Source organism: Eretmochelys imbricata, chromosome 15 (genome assembly GCF_965152235.1).
Source record: "Eretmochelys imbricata isolate rEreImb1 chromosome 15, rEreImb1.hap1, whole genome shotgun sequence".
Classification (NCBI taxonomy): Eukaryota; Metazoa; Chordata; order Testudines; family Cheloniidae; genus Eretmochelys; species Eretmochelys imbricata.
Window position 1 is genome coordinate 15,496,806 of NC_135586.1, and position 24,914 is coordinate 15,521,719.

Here is a 24,914-nt window from a genome sequence, read left to right on the forward strand (position 1 = left end):
GGTGCCACAAGTCCTCCTTTTCTTTTTGCGAATACAGACTAACACGGCTGCTACTCTGAAACATACCTCAAGGAGGATTTTTCAGAAAGTACTAGATGAATGAAAACTGACCTGTAGTAGAACTGTAGCAAATGGTGCCAGGAACTGGAGAAATTAGAAAGCACTGATGATAATCAGAGTTTTGTTTTGCCCTTCTCATTGTCATTGCTCCCTCTAGACCTTAGACTATCTTCATGTTTACAGTAAGTGGCCATCACAGGAACTAGCTCATGAAAGGGAAGAGTATGCTGTATTGACAGGCGATGGTAGGATTTTTACAGGTAACATTCTTCATGAACTATCTAATGGATCAATGGTTGCTGTTCTTGTAAAGTCATCTAAAAAGCCTGTCTGGAAGTGCTGTCATTAAAATGACTTTCTTTCGACTGCGTAATGCCTAGAGCCTACTTAAATAGAACAGTAACTCTGCATCCAGCTACTTGTGTGGAGTATGATTGAAGGCAGCAGAAGGCTAATAGCATGAGTTGATTACTTTTAGTGAAAAAAAAAAAAAGGCCTGCAGTGACCATTCCTTTTCTGTAGGCATGCGTAAAGCTGCAACAGTAAAAAAATGAAAGAAAAATACAGTAATTTCTGACTATTTAACTACTTTAAAAAGGGGAATGCTCAAAGCTACTAGGCTGACAAAAAAATCAGCCTCCCCGGGCCAGCTGAGTCTGGGCTGTGTATCTTTTTGCAACTAATCGCTGCCACCTCATACACACAAAATCTTCCAAAAGTTGATGCGTGATTGTCAGCCATGTGTGGATCTGCTATTGCAGCATCTGCAGGAACTGATTAATTGTTAGTCTGTCAGTTGGGCCTTGGCTTTCAAGTTAAATTTTGGGGTGGAGCGTGAATACGTTACACACAGAAATCCATCGCTTTCCAATCAGCTGGGGTGTTTTACAACTCTGATGATAATGAGAGAGATACAGGCTGGGATATTGCCGCTAGGTGCTTTGGAGAGTCCAGGTATTTCAAATTACTGTAAATATAGGCTGCTGCCAGTCCATTCACAGTTCCTTTCTGCGTTAATGAGAGGTATACGATCAGCGACAGATCCCCCCCTGCCCCCCACAAGCTATATTTAGCTTCTCTTGCTTAAAGATCTTTAAATGCACAAAGTTGAATGTTCCTTGTTTTGTAATAGCTTTGCAACTCGGGATTCATTAATGTTTGGAGTTCATGCAAGCGTTCCCATGACTGTGAAAAATCATCCGGTCCTTCTCCACAGCCGCCAACAGGTGGAATAGTGGGGTACCCTGGATGTACCATCAGTTCAATTGTGACTGTTCTGCTTTGCTGATGTTGAGGTGAAAATTGAGTCATCAGAGAGTTTTCCTTGGTGGCAGAAGCCGCCACGGCAGTATCAATGGCGCTCTGAATGTTGCTGACAGACATGCTTTTGCCCATGGTGCTCAAACCGATATAAATGTCAGCCCACCTGTTGGGGGGAGGATACAAAAATTAATATGAACAAAAGGCATGAAACTTAGCTGTAGCCTTAGACTCTCAAAAAAAAGTTAATTTCACATGATCTTTTGTTAGTGTAAATATTTAATACAAAATAAAATCAAATACAACTACCACTGAACAGGATAACTCCTCCTTTCATTATTAGCATACGCCAACACAGAGCACCGGCATTTTACACATCAGTTTTTGAACAAAGGCTCCATTCCTGCAGGCTGTTCGGTGTGGGAGGACCCTGCTCCCACTGAGAGCCCCGATGAAGTCAACCCTAGTCCCACTGTTTTGGTTGGAGAATGTTTAAATGTGTCATGGTACGGCTCTTGCTGGGGCCCTGTGGCTGTAGACCCACCTTAGAATGTGGGGAGGAAGGGTGGTGACCATGCAGGATATTGTTTACTACTAGACATGAAAATAGTGTGTTTTTATTGAAAGTTTCATTTTTTTAAAATGAGTAAATCATAGTTTCAGGTTATAGTTACCTCTAATAGCTTAAATTTGACTCTAAAATGGGAAACCTTGCTAACAGATCTGCCCCCCTGTGCATAGCAGAGACATGCTTGCTTACTTTAGGGACAAAATTACAGGGTTTTACTACAGTTAGTACTGAAGAGCCAACAAACCCAAGAGGCAGGGAGCCAGAGGCAATGCATTCTTATGCATTCGCAACAGAATTGTTGACTATGTTCCAGCTGCAGGGCCAAACTCTTGTTTCACCTGTGCAATCCCAAATGGGTTTGCTGTGTGTAAGGGAGTGCAGAATTAGAACACAATAAAGTTCCCAGGTATAACTGAGGACAGAACTTGGCCTAGGAAGGCCACTTGTCTGGTGTTAAACTGGACAGTCCTCTTTTTCAAAGGTTTGTCCCCTGTCTGGTACTGGGACAAAACTGGATGTGGTTTTGTTCGGTATTGGCTGAGGGATTCTGCTCCGCCCCCTCCAGCTCTTAAAAATAGCACCCCTGTGTGGCGTGACCTTGAATGCACCATTTGTACAAGATTATGCTGATGGGGCCAGGGCAGCAAGCTCTTAAAGATGGAGCCTCCTCTGTGTGGTGTGACCTCACGCACTGGACGCATGAGGTCATGCCAGCAGGGGTGGGCCCACGCTGCTCCCGGAAGCACCAGAATGTCGTGTGAGTGGCTGCTTTAATCTGTATTACTGTGAATGGTGCATAAGCAGGCAAGACCCCAATGTGACTTTCAGATTTCAGGCTGAGTTTGCAGGACTGACAGCAACTCAGTCTTTTTAATTGTAAACTGATGAAATTTGACAAAACCACCATTACTACACAATAAACATAGGGTCATACCAATTATACAAAGTCTTGGCTGGAGCACTTTAAGAAGTCTGGTTTGAACGGCCTGCACAGATGCTAGAGATCAGTTTCATGGGTCTCGCTCTGCTTCCCTTTGGCTTCAGGCATTTTGTCTCCCTCCACCTCTCTGCTATAGTTTTTTTTGCATGTGTTTGTTTTATCACAGTTTGCCCCTTTGGCCAACAGGAGCCTAGATGGAGAAGTGGAAGTAAAACAGACATGAACAAACAGAAGTCAGAGAGACAAGGGGGGTGAGGTCATATCTTTTATTGGATCAACCTCTGTTGGTGAGAGAGAGGTCACACAGAGCTCTTCTTCAGGTCCTGAAGCTGAAAGCTTGTTTCTCTCATCAACAGAGGGCTAGTCCAATGAAAGATATGACCTCACCCACCTTGTCTCTCTCCTATCCTGGGACTGACATGGCTACAGCACTGCAAACAGAAGTTGGTATTTACACTTTCCCTCATGTCTCAGTGGGAGACTGCAGTGCCGCATGTCTACCACCACTTGGTGCTGTGGGAGGCTATAAATCAACAGCAGTTGCAGGCCAATTACCTGATTCAAGATGGTGTTTCCTATAAGTTAACCTAGTGTTTATCTCTGTGCCCTTGAGTCCAAGGGACACACAAACCACGACAGAAACTGTCCCTTTGAGGTAGGAGAATGCCTGCTCTCTCTTTCTGTAATGTTCTGCGTGGGAAGATGAAGAACATCAAGACCTGGTAAAATCTGAGTTCTTTAATGTATATATGTGATGGGTGTGTCTGTCTTACCTTATTCCATGTCTTGTAAACACATCTACTGTGTCAAGGGAATCTTTTTCCACTCCCAGATAAAAGTCCATTAGAGGTGGCTCTATCCATGCACAGCTGTGAAGGCCTGGTTCTATTGGCACACGTGTATACTTGATCCCATACTCTTCTAACACCTGGGCAAACACACGTCTAACCTCTACAAGAAAAGCCAGAGAGAATTTACAGGTAGAAATTAGGTAACTAGGAAATCAGCTCCCCTTTTCCTTTCAATTGAAAAATATAATTCCACATAGCCTTTCTCCCCCTTAAAGGGTCTTCACCTGTGGGGCGTCCCAAGACCCTCTCCCTTTACCTCCCTCCCACCCACAAAGCACAGTGTCCAAAGAATCCCATCAGCACCTGGTAAAATTACTCCACAGCCGGAGCTCTGCTACTGGCCCCGCACACGGGGTGCCAGCTGTAGGCCCTGTGCCCACTCCCAGACTTTTACCCCTGTCTGGGTCTCCCACTCCCGGAGACATGGCACTGCTCCCGGTCCTAGCTGCAGGGCGGAGGGAGGCCCGGACAGGGGTAAAGGGACTGGCTTTCAGCATCCCCACTATTAAAAGGGTTCCAGTGCACTGGCTGTGCCCCACTGATCCCATTTGTAAAATGGAAACAAAGATACTCCCCCACCTTCATAAAGCGCACTGAGATCTCTGGATGGAAAGTGCTCCACAAACACAAAGCATTATGGGCATTAGGGGCTGTTTGTACTTGAAGACATCATCAGCTTTAATATGATCTGCTAACATGGAATTTTGCAGTGGAGGCTCTTCAGGATGTATCCATCCTGAGCTACTGTGACTCACATACATCGTGACCCTGGTAATAGAAGCTGGCTCTGAGTGCACCTTTATGTGTCAATTTCACCGAGTTGCTCTAAAATCACCAGCCTCCAGTGAAGTTTTCTTTTGCTGCAATGAGCTGATTGACCTAGAATGAGGCTCTGTCTCTATCTGAATCTCTGCTGACGGGTGAAAGGTGACTCCAGTCAGGCCCTGTGATTCTCAGAGACTTGCTGGAAGAGTGGGGCCTGAACTGCTCTGAAGCTGGGGCTTCAAATTCCTCATCCTAGAAATAGCAGTTCTGTGGCCCACTGCCAGATCTCCCAATGTACACCTTAAAGTGAGGCTCAGCTGATCAATTACTGTTGTCCTGGGAGACTGGCAGAAGTGGAAACCTCTCCAGTCTTGTCAGCAGCTGTACTCCATTTACTGCTCCCTGAAGCCAGCACCACAGCTATGGTGGATAAACAGCTTGGCTGAAACCTCCCAAAGTGCATGATATACTTCTGGGTGTTTGCATGCGAAGCTCGGGTGTTAGCACTTCAGGAGCTTTGGCACCTCCTACTGCTGCACAAAATCTTCCTACGATAGTGTGATCAGTACAACCACTTCTCTCACCAGGCCTGGGCCGCTTGGAAGCGTAATTTGATCAGTTCTTCCTATTATAATTAAATCTTATCTTTATTGCTCTTTGTTATTATAATTAAGTATTAACAAGCAGCATTTGAGTTGTTCTGTTGGAAGGGAAGCCAGGGAAATCTCCACCCTCTGCTCAGAAGCTTGAATTTCCCTGGGTGTTTTCAGCATCTATTATCCAGATGTGTCTGGGAAACATGCAGCATAAAATGTCTTCCCGACTCCTCTCTGACTGGACTGACCACCTGCCTCTTTGAACACAGACCTCTGCACTGCATGTATGTGACAGGAAGGGGCATAGGATGGTATAGCACAGCTTCCTTCCTCCCACCCACAAATCTCTCCCTGATCCTTCTCCACCTGCTTGCTCCCCTCTGTGCCCAGCAGAGAAGGAGAAACGTAGGAGCCCTAAATGTATTGTGTGCAATTCCTGCTACTTAATTATAAGAAATGTGCTGCGGAGATCAGAAAGCTGCAGTGAATGGCAGCAAAACAACTGCTGGTTTGGGCAGGGAGTCAGAATGATTCATAGATTCAGAGCATTTAAGGCCAGAAGGGACCCTCATGATCAGCTAGTCAGATCTCCTGCATAGCAGAGGCCAGAGAGCCTTGCCATTTAAGGAGAGCCCAGCACAGATATCCGGGGGGAGAAGGGAACACGTTCAAAGGCACAAAATGTAGTCAGTCACCTAACTGCCATTTGTATTTCTGTACATCCTGCCCCATCCCTCCCCCCAAAGGATTAAAGGGTCTCTTCTTCTCATGTCATGATGCCTTTAAGCACAATCACCTCAAATGTCTGATGCTAATAAATGCGGGGGAAAGAAACACCCAGTTATTGACAAAATTAAAACAATTTTAAGAACAAAAACCTCCCCCAACAGCATTTTAACGCTCTGACTTTCAGAATGGCCAGTCAGCTGCCCGTCCCCTGCTTGACTCCAACTGTGACAGGGGCAGGGAATTAGTAGAGGAAAACCCTGCTCTGAACTGTCAGCCCTGGAAAGGAAGCTGCCATTCTAGGACCGTGAAGATCCTCAATGTTAGAGGCAGCGAAAGGGAAGTTAAATGGCAGCTGATTCAGGCACAGGAAGGATAATTTCCTCTCGTGCTGGCTGGTGAAATTTCATGCTATAGTTCCTGACCAAATATCTTTGTGTGAAGAATCATTCAGCAAATCGAGAGTGGGGGTGGCATGGGGGGTGTTCCCTCAAAGCAGAATTATCCTTAATTCTGGGGGGCTGGGAGGAATATCACCACCGCCCTACCTGGGAGAACATGAACATGCTGGTGTCCGTCCATGTGATGAGGGACATGACCTGTCAATTCACGAAAGAGGTCAACTTGTGCCGTTAGCTCCTGTTTCACCTAAATAATGAAGACAGCAGGCGGGGGGGGGGGGAGGGGAGAGAGAGGGAGAGTTGTCACTAGTGCAGAGAATAGGAGATGTCTGGTACAAGGTATTCACTGGAGTACACCCCGCCCCATCCACGACACCGTCCATTATTACTCTTGTAGGGCCTGCTCCTCGGAGGTGCTGAGCACCCTCAACTGTCAGCAAAGCCAACCCTGGACTCTACCCTGTAATTGCCAAGGGTCCTGGGTTCCCATTAGCTTTCTAGGATCAGGCCCCTAGAGCATGGTCTGTGTGCGCGGGGCTATACATGGAGAGTGAGATTGTCAAAGCCACCTAAGGGAGCTGGATTTCCAGTTCCCATTAAAGTGAATGGGAAATAGGCATTCAGCTCTGACAATCTGAGCCCAACATCCCTGTATGCTCTTTGAAGCAGGCACTGCCGACCTTTCAGTCTGCACAACGGGGCTGTCCTGGCCAGGGCCTTCAGGCACCACTGCCAGGTTCGCAGGGAAGCCTCTCCTTGAATGTGGTTATCCGTGGCTGAATGCGCAGCTCTTCACAAACAACAGAGAAGTGAAGGCTCTTGGCTTTCGCCAGCCCTTGTGTGGGTGATTCCTACCCTGACCCACCCATGCACCTTAGCACACGTTACTACGCTCCTGGGCCTCTCCTGAAGATCCACCCAGAGGTGTTAAATTGTGTGGTGGCTTTGTGTTCTAGAAGAGTCACTGGGGACAAGATTGAAGCCACAAAACTTCTCTGACTTGCTACCAAAATCCTGTTGGAACACAGATGAAAACCTCTTGCACCAACCCAATGGGTTTAACATACTCTGAATCTTCAAGTTGATAACTATCAGAAGCAAACGGTTTTTCAGCAGACAAATTAATCCTAATAAGTGCTTCTATTGCATTTCCTATGCAATGATCTCAGGACACCTTATAAACAATAATTCCTGTAAAACCCCATCCACTTAGGTAAGCGGTTATAACATAGCCGCATGTGGGGAAACCGAGGCACAGAAAAGCGCTGTGACTTGCCTATAGTCACAAGGCAGATCTAGGAGTAGAACCCAGAGCGCCTGTCTGCCAGGCTCCTGCTCCAACTACAAGACAATAGTCTCCAACGCAGGCCATGTTAATTCTGGAGCTCACCCTGAGCTCTGACCTCGAGAAGCTTTCCACATGATCTATGGATGAGTAATAAAGCAAAATGATTCTAGGGAAAGTTATGTCAATAGAAAGTGTTTGGGTAGCGTCAGCTGCTTTTTCTCCCACCTCTGACATTTTCAGGAGACCTTTTGCTAGAACTGTCCTGAATCCCATCTTTCCGTGGAAGAATCCGTCTTTGTTGAGCAGGGAGGAGTTCTTCTTGAGTGCCTTGCTGACAGGAGAGCCCTCGGACAGGTTGGCGTGCAGACCTATTGGAATGTTATGCCTAGAATATGAACAAAAGGCTGGTTAAGTTTCACCTTCCTGTAGCCAGTGGGCGAAATCCTAGTTAAGGAGCTGGATTTATGTGGAGGGGTTTCAGAGTCTCTTTTCATCATGAAATTTAGAGTTGCTGCTGCTCTGGAAAGCGAGGCAGAGCAAGATGCTGAACAAGAGTAGATCCTCTCCAGGGATCACTCCTGTGTTGTCTGCTGGGAGACAATCTAATAGGTCCCTTCCACCTCAAATGTCTTTGATTCTGTGCGACACAATGGCAGGAACAGAAGCAATGAAACATCTTGGGCCAAACTCTGCCCTGCTGTAACTCCATTGTAGTGAATTTGGCCCTCATCACCCTGCTTCTGACAGCAGTTCATTGGTATTTTCATAGGCAATGCATCTAGAGATGGAGTTTATTACATTAAAAATACGTTGTTTACGGGATATTCCAGGTTTGCCTGACAGCTTATTTTTAAGATGCCCTTTGATAAAATCCAGTTATAGACAGTACATAAGACCTATACAGTAGATATTATGGTAACAGTGCAAGCTACGAATGTATGGTAAGAAACCCCAGTGTTTAAGGGCAACTCAGTTCAACAGGCTGAATTTGTGATCACAGACAGTGCCCAGGTCTTCTGTTTATGTACAAGGACAATTGCTGACTGAACAACATGGATGGTGTTGTACGAATTAGCACTTCTCTCTATTAGAGAAGGATGGTAACAGCAGAGAGTTGGCAGAGGATAAATGCAAAGCCTACACTTAAATAACAGCAAGGGTCTGTCTTAATAACTGGATTAAAAATTAACAAAAGCCAGCAGATCTCTTAAAATGTAATTTACTGAAATGCTTTGCATAGCAATTACATTTTCTTGCTCAGTGTTTATTATGGTTTCCCCTACAATGAATATAGGAACCACAAGTGCTCAGATATGTTGTTTGTTTCTCTGTTGCTTCTGGAAATGCTTCTGTGTTGGCCTAATTATGCTTTGAAACGCCTCCCAGAGCTATTCCTGGGTCTCCTGTAGACCCAGGAAGGGGTGGAGGACTAATATAGCGCCTTTCTCACTAGCTCTGCTGCAACACGGCTGCCGTGTTAGAGCACTACCAGCCTCTGAGTGGCCGCTTTGAGGGACTTTGCCATTGCACCTTCATACCTTAAAACGGTCGGGTTTGCAACCATTTAAATCCCACCTTTCATGTGACCTTTACACGTAGGTGCTGCAAAGGGCAGTAGGAACTCTCGGGCATGATGGATTCCAGAACAAAGCTGGCAAAAGTTAACTTATTATTTCAAAACTCCACATCCCAGCCAGCCCCACTCCTGGGTTCCCCAGTGTGTCCTGACTTCCATAAGCCCCACTTTTAAACTACTTGGGGCAGCAGTACTGTGTCAGCTACATTGGGTGCCCTAGTGTGGACAGGGCTCCGGCTCCAGCAGCTGTTTCCAGCCACATGCTCTGAGCACATTTACCTGACATGGTGCTAAAAACAGCTGCTGGAGCCAGAGAACCTTCTCCACAAGGGCCCCAATTCAGTTAATACCAATGCAGCTGAACCTACCTGGGAACTTCCTTACCATTCCCTGGTGTAGTGATGCGTATGGGGTTTGATCTTTCCCCGTGACAGGGCACTCGATGGGGCTGGAATACTTACAATGGATATTCTGTATGGTTTGCCATGTGGGAGTTTTTCTAGTTGTCGGGGAGGGAAAGCCTGAAGAACGGCTCTAGAGCAGTGGTTCTCAAAGCCGGTCCGCCGCTTGTTCAGGGAAAGCCCCTGGTGCACCAGACCGGTTTGTTTACCTGCCGCGTCCACAGGTTCGGCCAATAGCGGCTCCCACTGGCCATGGTTCACTGCTCCAGGCCAATGGGGGCTGTGGGAAGCAGTGCGGGCCAAGGGACATGCTGGCCGCCCTTCCCGCAGCCCCCATTGGCCTGGAGCAGCGAACCGCGGCCAGTGGGAGCCATGATGGGCTGAACCTGCGGACGCGGCAGGTAAACAAACCGGTCTGGCATGCCAGGGGCTTTCCCTGAACAAGAGGTGGACCAGCTTTGAGAACCACTGCTCTAGAGGTCACTGGATCCATAGGGAATACAAAGGACAGTCCCCTGGATCGTGGGGAATCCATGAGCACATCCTGCTCCCAACTCTGTTGCTTCTTGGCTTCCCTTCCCCTCAGCAGATATGCTGAAGTCACAAGGTTAAGAGAGCTGGGCTTGTTTTCATGGTAAAAGGAGGCTTTGAGGTAACTTCAGAGCATGTTCCAAAACTTTGGCTAAGATCAGTTGAACATCTGGTAAGTCCTCTATTGAGGAGCTATATTCTGCTCTGGCAAAGGGATTGACCCTCTGCTCTTGTAGATCTCTAACTCTATAGTCCTCTGAGGGGTATTGATAACATGTCATCTTCCTGTCCTACCTGTGTGTGTTTTCTTTGGGATACCATAAGCCATTTAATGCTGAGTCCCTGCATGTATTCAGCAACAGATGCTCTGCAGTGGATGGTGTTCCTAACAATTCCAACGCTGGGGACAGATACTCTCCCACATTTATTAAACTGGATGCAAAACACAAGCAAAAGTAGCATTTTGGCAGCGATCTGCACTGCCGCGAGGGAGACAGGGTTCTGTTCCTGACCCCAAGCACGCTTCATCCAGGTCAGTGGGGTACAGGTGTATGGAGGGAACAACACCAGGGAGGGAACACTGACCCAGTGGGCACTGAAGTCTATAGGAGCGGCCTCCAATGGGCATTACTTCTACAGGCTGCAGTGCTTCTCAGCACTGAAAAGGAACCTCTCCAGCCACTGATGAGCTATACAAACGGAAAAGGATGGTGAAAGCTGAGATATGTGGGGAGGATCCCCAAGACTCACGTCCATTAGGAACAGGGAGGGACAACCGGTTTGAGCATTGGCCTGCTAAACCCAGGGTTGTGAGTTCAATCCTTGAGGGGGCCATTTAGGGATCGGGGCAAAAACTGGGGATTGGTCCTGCTTTGAGCAGGGGGTTGGACTAGATGACCTCCTGAGGTCCCTTCCAACCCTGATACTCTAGGATTCTATGAACCCTGACCCTTCCTTAGAAGAAAGCTTCCAGCCTGAGGCAGATAACGTCTCACACCTACAAAGTAGCAATACTGTACTCTTGCACAGCTCTTTACAAAGGAGGGGAGGGATTGTTATCCTCACTGCACTGATTGACACACAGAGACAATAACTTGTCCAACTAACCCTAACCCACCCCCCGTGTAGACCAGGGCTTGGTCTCTAAATCGATTTTACCCAAGGTGTTAAGCAACAATCACAATTCTATGATCAGTTGACTGAGACCTGCAACTGTATGTTTACAAGATTGTCTTGATAATCTCTGAGTAATAGAGAGAGAGGCAACAGCTGTGCAGCATCAGGGTTTAACTAAATTGTGATAAACAAAGCCAAAAAGACACAATTTCTGTGAACTCAGACACACACCATGACAAATAACCAATGGGGCTATCCACAGGAATCAGGCAAGGAGGATTTAGTTGTTTGATTGTAATCTGCTTGGGGCAGATTTCTAATCTGTTTTGTGTTCTGTACCACACTGAGCATATTGTCAGCACTCAATAATGGGACAGCATCCAGCTTCTCCTGAGTGAAGGGTAACTGTCAAAGCCAGCCCACTGGCTGTGTTCTCAAAAACCATAATCCAAACGGGTAGAGAGAGGAGAATGCACTCTTGTGGGAAATGCAAACAAGGCAGAGGAATAAACCAGGTAAATGAATCATTGGAATAGTTTCCTTTTCAAGGATCTGTTGTTTCTCAGTGTGAGTACTCTAAGCAAATGTTCCTGCTGAAACGATTGACCTACCGCAATCACAGTAAACGCTGAGTTCAGAATATAGTTGAGTATCTCTGGTTACTGGGAGCTTCATGCATAACTGCATTAAACTTGTTGTTAACAGATCCATCAGCTTCCTGAACAGTCCTGACCAGCCATATGCTGGGCCCAGTGCAAAACTTGGGATTTATTCTTTGAGACCAGTATCTTCAGTTGTTTTGAATTCCTAGCTGGGAATCTTGAAGGGATCTTCCTAGGCCCTTACACAGAGCTCTTGCTTTAAGCTGCATGTTATCGAATAGCAGTGCTGCTGGGTGAATTCTATTCTCTTCCTTTATAAGTAAATGGATCTCTGTTTGCATCCTGTTTATATCCCTACCTTGGAAACCACCAGCTGGCTGGGCTTGTCAGCTTGTATTACAAGTGGTGACATGATGAAGATAGAAATATCTGCATACAGATGTCACGTTCATAAATATCAGTGTCTGACACCAGGGAAAGCAATGCTATGCCATGCAATGCTTACAAGAACTTGTGCCAGCAGAGCGCCTCCGGATTTCAGCTTGCCAAATAGATTCATAGATACTAAGGTCAGAAGGGACCATTATGATCATCTAGTCTGACCTCCTGCACAACGCAGGCCACAGAATCTCTCTCACCCACCCACTCCTGCAAAAAACCTCTCACCTATGTCTGAGCTATTGAAGTCTTCAAATCGTGGTTTAAAGACTTCAAGGAGCAGAGAATCCTCCAGCAAGTGACCCGTGCCCCATTCTACAGAAGAAGGTGAAAAACCTCCAGGGCCTCTTCCAATCTGCCCTGGAGGAAAATTCCTTCCCGACCCCAAATATGGCGATCAGCTAAACCCTGAGCATATGGGCAAGATTCACCAGCCAGATACCCAGGAAAGAATTTTCTGTAGTAACTCAGATCCCACCCCATCTAACACATTTACACAAAAAAGTTTGTTGCATAAGAGTTAGTCACTGCCTCCCTCTGACAAACTTCAAGAGCTGGTCAAAGAACACATCTAATTGTCATGCATCTTGTTCTTGTTTTTCTTCCCATTATTTCTGATTCCAAGGCCTTTTATACAGAGACAAGGCTTCTTAGGTCTGATCTACATTAAAAACTTTTGTTGGTATAGTAATGTTGGTTAGGGGTATAGTTTTATTAGGACACTTTTATATTGGCAAAAGCCCTCAAGCAGATGCAAAAGAAGTCCTTTTGCCGTCTAGGTAACTTCATGTGGGGCACTTGTATAAGCTATACTGGTAAAAGCACTCTTTTGTTGGAGTAATCGGATACCAATTACCTGAATGAAATAAACTACAGCAGTAAAAGTACACTTTTGCTGGTATAAGCTGCGCTTACAGTAGGAGGGTTTGCTGGAATAGCTATCCCAATAAACCCTATCTAGGGGAAGGTCACTGGCTGGCCCTCAAGGCAAGCCAGGCTCAGCCTTCTCTGTCACATGGTAGCTAGCCCCTGGCTGATAGTGATGTGGCCATTTAATGATCATTAGTGATCCCAGCTGCAGGGAATCATGAACTGCTACTTACACAGAGCTAGGAGTTCAGTGGGGAGAGGGTGGATTGCAGAGCAGGGTCCAGCACCTGTGGGGGTAGAAGCTCTGAGCTAGGGCTTAACCAGGGACAAAGTTAGGTAGAAGGGCCCCAGGGGGTAAGTTAGGCTCCTGTGTGGGAAGTCCTGAGCTAGGTCTGACAAGAGTAGGGAGATGTCTAGGGGAACCTGCCAGGCAGGCAGTGAGGGAAAACCTGCTCAGACCAGAAGTAACGAAGGAAGAACTCCGCAGGAACAGGTCAGGCTCCTGGGAGGGAGACCTGAGGAAGGGCCCATAGAAACACTGCAATGGAGCCTGAGGGCAGAAGAATTATTATTTGGATATTTAGCTTGGACTATCAGTTGGACCTTGTGCTACCCGAGAAGGGGACTGAACTTTATGACTTGGCCAGAGGGCTGAGCCACAAGAGACCTGGTGAGAGGCAGACAGCTTCCAGGAGGCGCTGGAGACAAGGGCCCCTTCCAGCATTGCACCCTGATGCAAGAGGGTGCTCCAGAGGCTGAGTACACTAACTTGCAGGCAGACAAGGCCTTATACTGTGCAGCCCCCCCTTCATTCAATGGTTGGGTCATCACAACTCACTGAGGAAGTGAGGGCGATGCAGTTAGCAGTCAGATGAGAGTGTGGAGGGAGCAGCAGAAATACTTCCAGATTAGGTGAATGTCAAGCAGGAGGATCAGAATGAAGTCACTGTTTACACACACGTTTTGCAATTAGCACTGATGGGAAAGGAAGTGAAAATGGAGGGCAATTACATGTGGTTTGGTTCGAATTTTTCTTCTAAATGTACCCAGATGCGGTAGAGTTTGTGCAACCAACATTCTACATCTGAGCTATAAAAACAAATGAGAGTAGGGAAGACTATCAACTTCCATTTCACAATGTTTCATTTTTTTCATCAAATGTTTTGGTTTAAGCAGCACATAAGAGATAAGGGACACTGATGTTCAGTCACCATTGAACTGACAAAAGAATGAAGAAAATACTGTGGAAAGCATTTAAAAGGCCGTTCTATCTCCAGCAAAGATAAGATGTTGGAATCTATCTATGAAGGGCAATAAAATAACCGTAGCAGGTCTAAGTCTCCATTCCTACGGAATGCTGGTGATACTGGTGGAGTTGCAATTCAGGGTGATCAATAAATCTTTTTACGAGTGTTCCACAACGAGCTAAGAGAAAGAAGATATTAAAGTTGTTTTTTCAAGTCTTGCAACATCCTGGCCTTGTTCTGATCACCCACAAACCTGCTGCAACACACAGCTGGTCCCACTGAACCAGCAGAGGGGGCAGGGAATTCCCCTTAAGTGTACCTCAGTTCCTTAGATATTTTTATGTCTCACTGGGTGATTGATACAGTGAAACCTGCACTCAGGGCCATTTCCAATAAGCAAGCCTTTGTCTTCAGAGGTATCTTTAAAACGTCCCCAAGCTTTCCAGTGTGAACTAAGTTGACCTTCAGTGAAAGTCCTGTGTACATCAGGCAACCAAGTTTTGTTGGCCCATTGGGTGGCTGTCTTAAGCCAGGCTTCTTTGTGCTTTTTTAATATAACTTCGCAAGAACACCCAATAACCTACTGTGGCTGTGAAGGTGTCTTCAGCTGGGGCATGATGGAAGGTGCCACATTAGACTGGGAGCCAAGATTCAGAGCAGGATATAATGAGGGGCCTAACAAGGGGAAAAGATGTTTCAAACTTTGTATGTGTTGACTCCCAGGGGCATTCAGGTTATATATTTCTTTTCAGACTACTAGACCAGCATCTTATTTCTTTGAGGTTGTATTTATTCAGCTTTTTAAAACCTGCAAACATGGCTGCAGACTAGTGTCTTGTGAGCTATGGAACAAAGAAGAGCAGTACAAAGTAAGCCAAGCAGCACTGAAAACTGACAAGCTAAGTGTTGTGAGACAAAACCTGAACACAACCCCAACAGTGGTATAAAACCCCACATATGCAAAGGAATTTCCCATGTGCAAACCAAGACTTTAATCAGAAAAATACAAATGAAAATTGGGAATTGTTTAAGAACACTTTACTAGATGCCCCAAAGCCACAATCCCACAATTGAGGAAGAAGGCTATACTGATTAAAAAAAACAACCTGGTTTAGAGGAGATGTGAAAGCAGCTATAAAAATGCAACAACTGGAAGAAAGGGGAAGTTGACAGTAATGAATATAAATCAGAAACTAGGAATTTTAGAAAACTGATAAGGGAAGCAAAGGGACACAAGGAGAGATGTATGGCCAGCAGAGTTAAGGACAATAAGCAGGGTTTTTTTAAGCATATGAGGAACAAAAAGAATCCTAACAATGGTATTGGTCCATTACTAGATGGAAATGATAGAATTATCATTAATAATGCTGAAAATGCAGAAGTGTTCAATAAATATTTGTTCTGTATTTAGGGGAAAAACAGATGACGTAGTCATATCATATGATAACATTATTTCCATTCTACTAGTATGTCAAAGGATGTTAAACAGCAGCTACTAAAGTTAGACATTTTTAAATCAACGAGCTGAAATAAACTTGCATCCAAGAGTTTTAAAGAGCTCGCTCAGGAGCTCACTGGACTGTCAGGGCTGATATTCAATAAGTCTTGGAACACCAGAGAAGTTCCAGAAAACTGGAGGAAAGCTAATGTTGTGCAGTACTTTAAAAGGGTAAATGGGATGACCAGAGTAATTGTAGGCCTGTCAGTCTGACCTCAATCCCAGGCAAAATTATGGAGCAGCTGACATGGGACTCAATTAATAAATAAAGGAGGGTAATATAATTAATGCTGATCAACATGGGTTTATAGAAAACAGATCCCGTCTAACTAACATGATCTTTTTCTTTTTTGTAAGACTACAAGTTTTGTTGAGAAAGGTAATAGTGTTGATGTAACAGACTTACAGACTAATATAAGGTACTTGACTTTGATACCATATGACATTCTGATTAAAAAACTAGAAAGATATACATTTAACATGGCACACATTAAATGCATTAAAAGCTGGCTAATTAGTGGGTCTCAAAATGTAATTGTAAATGGGAAATCATCATCATTAAACAGGTGTATTTCTAGTGGGGTCCTGCAAGGATCATGGTTCTTGTACCTACACTAGTTAACATTTTTATTAATGATTTGGAAGAAAACATCAAATCATCACTGATAAAGTTTGCAGATGACACAAAAATTGGGAGCGTGGTAAATAATGAAGAGGCCAGGTCACGGATAGAGAGTGATCTGGATCAGTTACTAAAATGGGCACAAGCTAACAGTCTGTGTTTAATTACATCTAAATGTAAATGTATACATCTTGGAACAAAGAATGTAGGCCTTATATACATGATGAGGGACTCAAGCAGTGAATCTGAAAAAGTTTTGGGGGATGGAGTAGATAATCAACTGACCATCGGTTCCCAAGGCAACATTGTGGCCAAAACGGCTAATGCAGTCCTTGGATGCACTAACAGGGGAATCTCACGTAGGACTAGGGAGGTTATTTTACCTCTGTATTTGGCACTGGGTGACCGCTGTTGGAATGCTGTGTCCAGTTCTGGTGTCCACAGTTCAAGAACAATGTTGAAAAATTGAAGAGGGTTCAGAGTAAAGCCACGAGACTGATTAAGGGATTAGAAAAAATTCCTTATAGTGACAGACTCAAGGAGCTCCATTGATTTAGTTTAACAAAGAGAAGGCGAAGAGGTGATGTGATTACAGTGTATAAGTACCTACATGGGGAATAAATATTTAATAATGGGCTCTTCAGTCTAGCAGAGAAAGACAGAACATGATCCGATGGCTGAAAGTTGAAGCTAGAGAAATTCAGACTGGAAATAAGGTGTACATATTTAACACAGACAATAATTAATCATTGGAACACTTTACCAAGGGTTGTGGTGGACTCTCCATCACTGACAATTTTAAAATCAAGATTGGATGTTTTTCTAAAAGATATCCTATAGGAATTATTTTGGGGAAGTTCCATGGCCTGTGTTAGACAGGAGGTCAGACTAGATGATCACAACAGTCCCTTGTGGCCTTGGAATGGATAATCCCAGCCAGAGATTCAGTGAAAGTGAGGGTGGGATCTGCAAAGCAATGCTGTGAGGGATGGGAAACCTGATATTTGCCAAGTTGTCCATCTCAACACTGCACAATTTCTGACTGCAAAGGCGCTGCAAGTTAACATTACCCAGGGCAGCCCTGCCTTGTGCATGGGACTAATTATGTGCTGGCTGTTTGGCTCACAAAGGCTGCAGGTGCTTGGGGGAAAACACAAGTCATCTGTCCCCATTGTGGATGGCCTGGGACAGAGACTGTCTAAATACTTCCATACTCAGAACTACCGATGGCTGAAGCAGCTCCTCTTGTCAAAGTGCAGGGTATAGCAGTTTCCCGGAGACGCCACTGACAGCTCCTGCTTCTCTGCAGCGGGGTTTCACCCATGCTCACTGATCCTTACAACACTAAGGAATGTGTGCAGATCCATGCGCATCTAAGAGCAACACTTCACTATAGACTTTTGCAGATGCTGAATACCTGCACAGAGACTTCCCCCAAAGTTTTCTGAGGCAGGAGGCCATGCAGTACAGCTCCGCAGCAAATAAGGCTGAATGCTGGTATTCCTTGCATGGGGGCTCAGGGACTATATGAGTGGCTGGAGAACAGCCAGACAGGGGACACTGTGGGAAGGCAAAGATCTACATCCGGATGTTGAAAGCTGGCGGGGGAGTTGGTATTTTTATTTTTTTGCTGCTGTTTGCCACACTCTACAGTCTCTTGTTTTGCTTTATAGTAGCTAATTTCTGCTGAGGGGCCCAACCACAGCATAAGGCAACCTATGGTGTTCCAAAGGAGGCCTAGCAAAGTGGTGGTGAAGTGAAGTCTAGGATGACACACACTTCACCATCACCGGGCTTGTCTGAACAAATACTTAGTTTGCAGCAAGCTGGGGTGTGAATCTGCTGTGCGTGAAGTTTCATGTGAACCCTGCTGACGCTCACTAATAGTTCCCTAGTGTACTTTGATCTACTCCTGTGTCAAACCACAATAGATCAAAGTGCACTACGGAGCTCTTATTGCATAGCTGCGGACACACAGTCTGCAGCAGGATACATTCACACCTCAGCTAGCCATGACCTAAGTATTCATTTAGACAAATCCATAGTGTGGCACAAAAAGAAACTAATTCCCATCAGAAGGGTTTTTACTCCTACCATTTCAGTGCAGGATGGGATGCTTAAGAAGTGGCGTCATTCTGAAAGGAGATATCTGAGGGAGAGAAGAGCACTCATTTATTTGTATTCATAGTTAAGCTTTGCCTGCATCTGATAAATTTGAGGCCAGTTACTTTAAGGCTCCTCTAAATCCAAAGCTAATTTCAAAATGGATAAGTGCCTCACCAATATTGTTGCCCATTCTCAGGCTGAAAACCTCACTATGGAATTCAGGTTGCAAATATTTGCCAGTTACTTCATGGGCTGGGATGGAACCCAGGAAAGAATGTTGTAGTTTTCTCCCCAAAAGCCAGAGCATTGAAAAGCCACAAAATTCATAGTAAAGCTTAAACTTCAAAATCTCCAAACACGAGAGAGTCACTCAGACAATAGGGATTTCCTGCACCTGGCATTGTGGGATGTCAAAATTTTGGTGCAGGATTTACTAAGGACTTTAAGAAGGTCACAGCCTCAAGGTTGTTTAAAATCAGACTTCTGACAGAAAGCTGGCTTGAGCCTTTATATTAGAGCTGCTAGTATCTCAATCGGCAGAGACAGATAAAAGGGTTCATTTACATAATCAGATGCTACGTTTATTGTGGCAACAAGCAAAAAACGCTACCTGAATTTGGCTCTCCTCTGGGAGTTAACACTTTAGAGCATTATAAACAATAAGATCCTACAAACATCTATGCATATGAATAACATTGCATTAGATAGGTTTCAGAGTAGCAGCTGTGTTAGTCTGTATCCACAAAAAGAAAAGGAGGACTTGTGGCACCTTAGAGACTAACAAATTTATTTGAGCATAAGCTTTTGTGAGCTACAGCTCACTTTATCTTACGCATTCCTGATAGATTTCCACTCCATACAGCTAAATGCAGTGCCTTGCATAATGACAGGTTTCAGAGTAGCAGCCGTGTTAGTCTGTATTCGCAAAAAGAAAAGGAGGACTTGTGGCACCTTAGAGACTAACAAATTTATTTGAGCATAAGCTTTTGTGAGCTACAGGCATCTGATGAAGTGAGCTGTAGCTCATGAAAGCTTATGCTCAAATAAATTTGTTAGTCTCTAAGGTGCCACAAATCCTCCTTTTCTTATTGCATTAGATGGGACTACCAAAGCTGCTTAAAGTTACTCATATGTGTAAGTGTTTGCAAGACCTGGGCTACAGTTATTCCGTATTAAAATGTTTCCCAGGCCACCCAGCTTGTTTTCCCAGAAGTAATTTAAATCAATTTCACACGTTTAGAATCCAAAACAATCCCTGTTTGCGCTAATAAAATAAGGGAGGGGAAAGGAGGGCTGTAGTTTGTACTGGCAAATGGCCCTCCAACCCTGCTCTAGAACACTTAGTCAGCTGACAGTATAAATGCTGTGACCTGGATTTAGTCATGCCTTTTAAAACTGCACTCACATGGTCTACTTTCTGAATACAGAAGTGTAAGTAATCAGAAACTAGGCCAGGTGGAGTCTATATTTAAAAACCTGCCGGAGAGTAGGGCTGGAAAGTACAGTTATATATAGTAGACTATTACCAGAGTACCAGGGTTTAAAGCTTTTCATGGTATAGCTGTATCTTGGGAAAGTGTTCACTTAACCTCACTGTTTTACATGATTTTTTTGATTTACTAATAAGCAGGCCTCTAGGTTACATTTCCCCCCGACACTTCCTTCTGCCTGATCTGCTCTCCTGTCAACAGTAGCATATAATTTCTAACAACAGACAAACCTACCACTAATAATTGGTCTCTTGTAGGCAGAGAGGCGATGGACTGAAGGGGCCTGGAGGCCTTTCCCTTAGAGAAAGTCCCTAGCTCAGTGTTGATGTATGATGGTGGGAAACCTGCGCTGGTGCCACCTATGATCTGTTGCTAGAAGATCAGTCTGTAGGGCTGCCAATTGGGCCCCTTCTCTGATGGCCAAATTCACTGAAGACATTCTTGTCTTTAAAATATGACTACAGTTATACACACCATGCAAAACACACATGCCACACTCCAAGCATATCCAAACCTCTTCCAAAGGCAGCTTTGGATGTGCACTGAGAACTAGCATGAAGTTCCCAATATAAAGTTGTCACCCGTGAACAACTGGAGTTGGGAAATGGGGCACAAGGTTTCAGAGTCCCAACAGAGCCCGCTTTTTAGTCTACACAGTGCTTTCAAGGTCCAGCTCACCGAGTTGCTCACTGTTTCAGGAAGTACTTCTCTTTCCAAGTGCTAACCCAGTCTGGAGCTACGGTATAAGCTGGCTTTTACCTTCTAAATGAGTTACAAGTAATATTTCATATTAAAGGATTTGCTGGGTTAGTCCAGGAGCCCTGAACATACCGTGTGATGTGATACAGAGCCAAGTGTGACAGCATCTCTTAAAGAGCCCCTGCAGTAATCAGGAATATATAAAATAAGTTAGGTACCTGACACCCCAAACTTCTTTTTGTGTGTGTGTTTTTTATTAATGGTTTTACAAAACCTAATATGAGTAAAATGCTTTCATGAATATTAAAAACTATGGTTTTTTGGTTGGAATTGCACAGGTTTGCAACCCAAACATTGCAAAATTGTACTAGTGTCTGAGAACCAGAGAGAGTGAAACCCGCTAGTTTATTTTCAGTGGCCAAGCTGAGTGAAATGCAAAAAGTAAACAAACAGCATAAACAGTAAAAATAAGTGAGATGTTTAAAATTCATTCAGTTCTAATAATCTAGGGTGTAAGCAGTTCAGTAAGGACATTTGCTTTTTAAAGCGTGGTGGTGTCCCTTGAAGTGCTCTGGAAAGCAAGAGACCAACAAACCCAGACTGTGACAATGAAAGAAATAACTATCAGTATAATCTCCATTCCGCCCCCCCATACATGTGAGGGGGAAAAATGTGCAAAGTAATGGCTAAGAGAAAGTAGAACCATTTAGGATACGTCTACACTGCAATTAAAAACAACTCAGGCTTGTGGGGCTCGGGCTACGGGGCTGTTTAATTGCAGTGCAGATGTTCAAGTTCCGGCTGAAGCCCAGGCTCTGGGATCCCAGGAGAGGGAGGTCATAGAGTTCAAGCTCCAGCCTGAGCCCAAACATCTACACTGCAATTCAACAGTCCCTTAGCACGAGCCTGAGTCAGCTGACCCGGGGCAGCCGCAGGTGTTGAACTGCAGTGTAGACGTACCCTTAGAGTAACGTTTGCAGATGAGTATACTTTGTTTGACTATGTTAATAAAGCAGTGTTGCAGCTGAGTCAGTCCCAGTATATTAGAGACAAGGTGGGTCAGGTTGGTAATATCTCTTATTAGATCAACTTCTGTTGGTGAATGTGCATAACACCTTCAAAAGATGAGCCTGAGAGCTTAAATTCATAACTGTGCTAGACACTAAAAATCATGGACTGGATAGACACTGAATGTATGGCTCATTACAACAATCCGTAATCCACTAACCCTCCCTTGTCCTACAACTGCAGTCAAATTACTGCCCACTTGACCTTGAATGGACTCTTGCAACGTGTTAACTTCTTATGTAACAAGATGTTACAACTCAATAGAAGGTGTGACACTCTGAGTACCTTCCCAGACCTGAAGAACAGCTCTGTGTAAGCTCGAAAACTTCTCTTCACCAACAGAAGTTGGACTAATAACTTATATTACCTCACCCACCTTGTCTCTCTATGCTCTAGCTCTAGTTTTCCTGCCCAAGTCTGGGAAAGTTGAGTTTTTCCATTTGGCTATAAATGTTACGAATTCACTGAACGTCACAGTCTGGGCTCTGCTCGTACGGCCTGCAGAGGCTGCACGTGAAGGGGACCAAAGTAAGTAGCTCACCTTCTCGCCAGTTGTGCTGCGTCTGGCGCAGCGCTGCCATTGACCAGAAGGGAAACATTGGAAACTGCTCCGGCCAGGAAACACTCCACGATTCCTTGGTTCCTCTTTGGGCAGTAGCCAAAGTCATCTCCGGTTACAATTAACTTCACTCTGGCCTGAAGCATCCTTAGGGGTCAGCCCTGACAGGAAATCAAAGGAGACAAAATCAAAGCAATGAACGCTGCAGCACATTAAAAGGCTACAGGAAAAGGCAGGATCAGTATATATGAATGAGAAAGAGAGAGAGAGAGAGAATAGAGAAATGAATCAAAAAGTGACTCCGCCTCCTGCCAGATCTGCTGCTCCACCTTAGCTGTTTACAGTGGTAATGACGAATATACTGGCAGGGCTAGTTTCATTTCACTGTAATTGTGGCTCTCACTCACAGTACTCTGCCCCTCCCTCAGTGCCAAGATCAGCCTCCTTCACTTTTCTATTCAGGGAAGGAAGGAATGTCATGCTATATTACCCAGCTGGATTAAGAGTAGTTTTTTCCAGTTTAACAGGTCACTGATTTACATAATGATTTAAATGACTGATGGTACATCAAGGTTCAGAAACCTCTGGTTTCTGGACTCCATCATATTGAGCAGCTAGCTTACAGTATCTGAAGAGAAGAAACATCAGGAATGCAGAGCTCAGACAATCCTAGAAGAAACTAAACCATTAGTCTATGTTAAAAGATGGACTTCTTCCAATAGCCAAATCTCAATAAAAGTCCAGTACGAAGAAGGTACATGCTGGTTCCTGGTTCTGCATAGGCTGTCTGAATTCTGCAGCTATTCCACAGAAGCAGCTTACATTCTCCCACATCAGGGTTTCAAAAAGGCATCATATTTGGTATTTTTTCAAGTAAAACAGTGGACAAGGGAAAGAGGTTAGAGTCTTAATTTCCTCACACTGCCTCTCCCTTTCCAATTTGCATGCCTCCTCTTTTGAAGAATAAGCAAGATTCCTTCACATCGGTATTTGCACTTTCCTGTCACACAGATCTGAGGCTCATTTAACTGTTGAGCGTACGGGGTTTGTTCGGCATTGGACACACAGGAAGCTGGAGCTTTCCTGCTTCACCAGAAAAAGCTCTGAGAGCACAGCGCCCCTTGGGAAGTCAATCAGACCCTCTTTTTTTGCACCCCGTCTATTGTTCTTCCTTTCTTCTTTCCAGTTAGAAGCGGTTCATCGTCTCTGTCCCTCTTTTTCTGAGCTGGGACTCCAGCAGCAGTAAGGAAGCTGCTGTGCATGCGCTGAGAACAAGCAGGAAGTGTGGCGCAATGCCTCCAGCAGCAGAGAAGTGAGCTATTTATATACTCCACACAGGGTTTGCTTATGGAGAGGGTAAGAGACCTAGAATTCATAACAGCGGCCCAAAATCAATAGGGCAGAAAGTAACTGGCTGAAGCAATAGCGTGCTTGTCTCGTTTTCTAAGTGATTTTTCAGTATAATCCATCTGCTTTATTCACAGGGCCATGCTGCCTTTGCTCGTAGATCATATAAAAATATAGCCACAAGCCACCCCCAATTGGAGCTAAGATGACCAGAGAGCAAGTGTTAAAAATCGGGATGGGAGTGGGGAGTAATAGGTGCCTATATAAGAAAAAGCCTCAAATATTGGGACTGTCCCTATAAAATCGGGACATCTGCTCACCCTAATTGGAGCACTTAACTCTGTCTGCTACAATATTTCATCACAAGAATTCCTAAAGGCAGGGACCTTGCGATCCCATTTGTGGAGTGACAGCAACTGCCCTGATCCCCCTGAAACAACCAGGAGCAGGGGAGGTCCCCTCCTGGGGCAAGGATGGGACGCCCTGAAGAAGACACACAGGCACCAAAAAGCCCCTGCTCAATCAGTGATGGGAGGGCTTCTGACCCCTGCAAGCTGCTGTTAGACCCCCTAAGGTCCTGGGGTGAAGGTGTGGCCCTCATGATTTCCTGGCTCGTCCCTGAGTTAAGCCGCCTGTCGCCAGAAGGCTCCCCAGCCCCGCGACTCCACGGCACAACCCCTGCCCCGGGAGCCGGGCCCTCTGCCAGCTGCCCCAGGGATGCCCCGCACTAAGCAAAGGGGGGCCCCCAGCCTGCAGGGGGGCTCCCGCTCCCCGGAGCGCCGCCCCCGGCCCCGGCCCTGACAGCCAGCGCCGGGCCCTTCAGCTAGAGTCCAACACGCTGCGGCGTCCACAGGGGCCAGCCCCGAGCTGCGGCCGCCTCCCTCCCCTTGAACGCCGGAGGCCGGCGGCTGCTCCCGCGCCGGCGCTGCCGCTTCCCTCCCGCTCACCCCCCCGGGCGCGGGGGGCCCCCGGACTCACCCATCGTGAAGCGCCCGCCCAGCCCCTGGCAGCAGCTGCTGCTGCGGCCTCCACCACACGCTCCCGAGCCGGGCGCCCCCGCCGCGCCGCGCCGCGCTGCACAGAGCCGCTGGGGCTCGCGGGCCGCGGCGGGTGGGCCCGGCCGTGGTGGAGGCGGGCGGCGGCTCGGATGTCCAGGGGCCTGCTGCAGCTGGGGCACCCACGGCTCAGCAGGCCGTAAAAAGAGGGATGGACCCGGTGCACTGGAGTGATGGGCAGGCGGCGCTTAATTTGTGCCAGGGCTGAGCCCTGGCACCTCTAGGGCTTGG

The 24,914-nt window shown here is 45.8% G+C and overlaps 1 protein-coding gene across 4 annotated transcripts; it reads right to left on the reverse strand.

Annotated features, from left to right (window-relative positions):
• Positions 1–2: 2 nt before the first annotated feature.
• YDJC (YdjC chitooligosaccharide deacetylase homolog) lies at positions 3–24,700 on the reverse strand. 4 transcript variants are annotated; one of them, XM_077834600.1, is made up of 6 exons: positions 24,607–24,700; positions 22,264–22,442; positions 7,684–7,843; positions 6,318–6,408; positions 3,605–3,782; positions 3–1,486 (listed from the first exon to the last, which is right to left on the reverse strand). In XM_077834600.1, the coding sequence occupies exons 2-6, from the start codon at positions 22,425–22,427 to the stop codon at positions 1,144–1,146; spliced, it is 936 nt and encodes a 311-aa protein (XP_077690726.1). In that variant the 5' UTR covers positions 22,428–22,442; positions 24,607–24,700; the 3' UTR covers positions 3–1,143. The 4 variants fall into 4 exon arrangements, with proteins under 4 accessions (XP_077690726.1, XP_077690724.1, XP_077690725.1 ...); XM_077834598.1 differs by having other exon boundaries at positions 6,318–6,417; XM_077834599.1 differs by lacking the exon at positions 24,607–24,700 and having other exon boundaries at positions 6,318–6,417; positions 22,264–22,562.
• Positions 24,701–24,914: the final 214 nt, after the last annotated feature.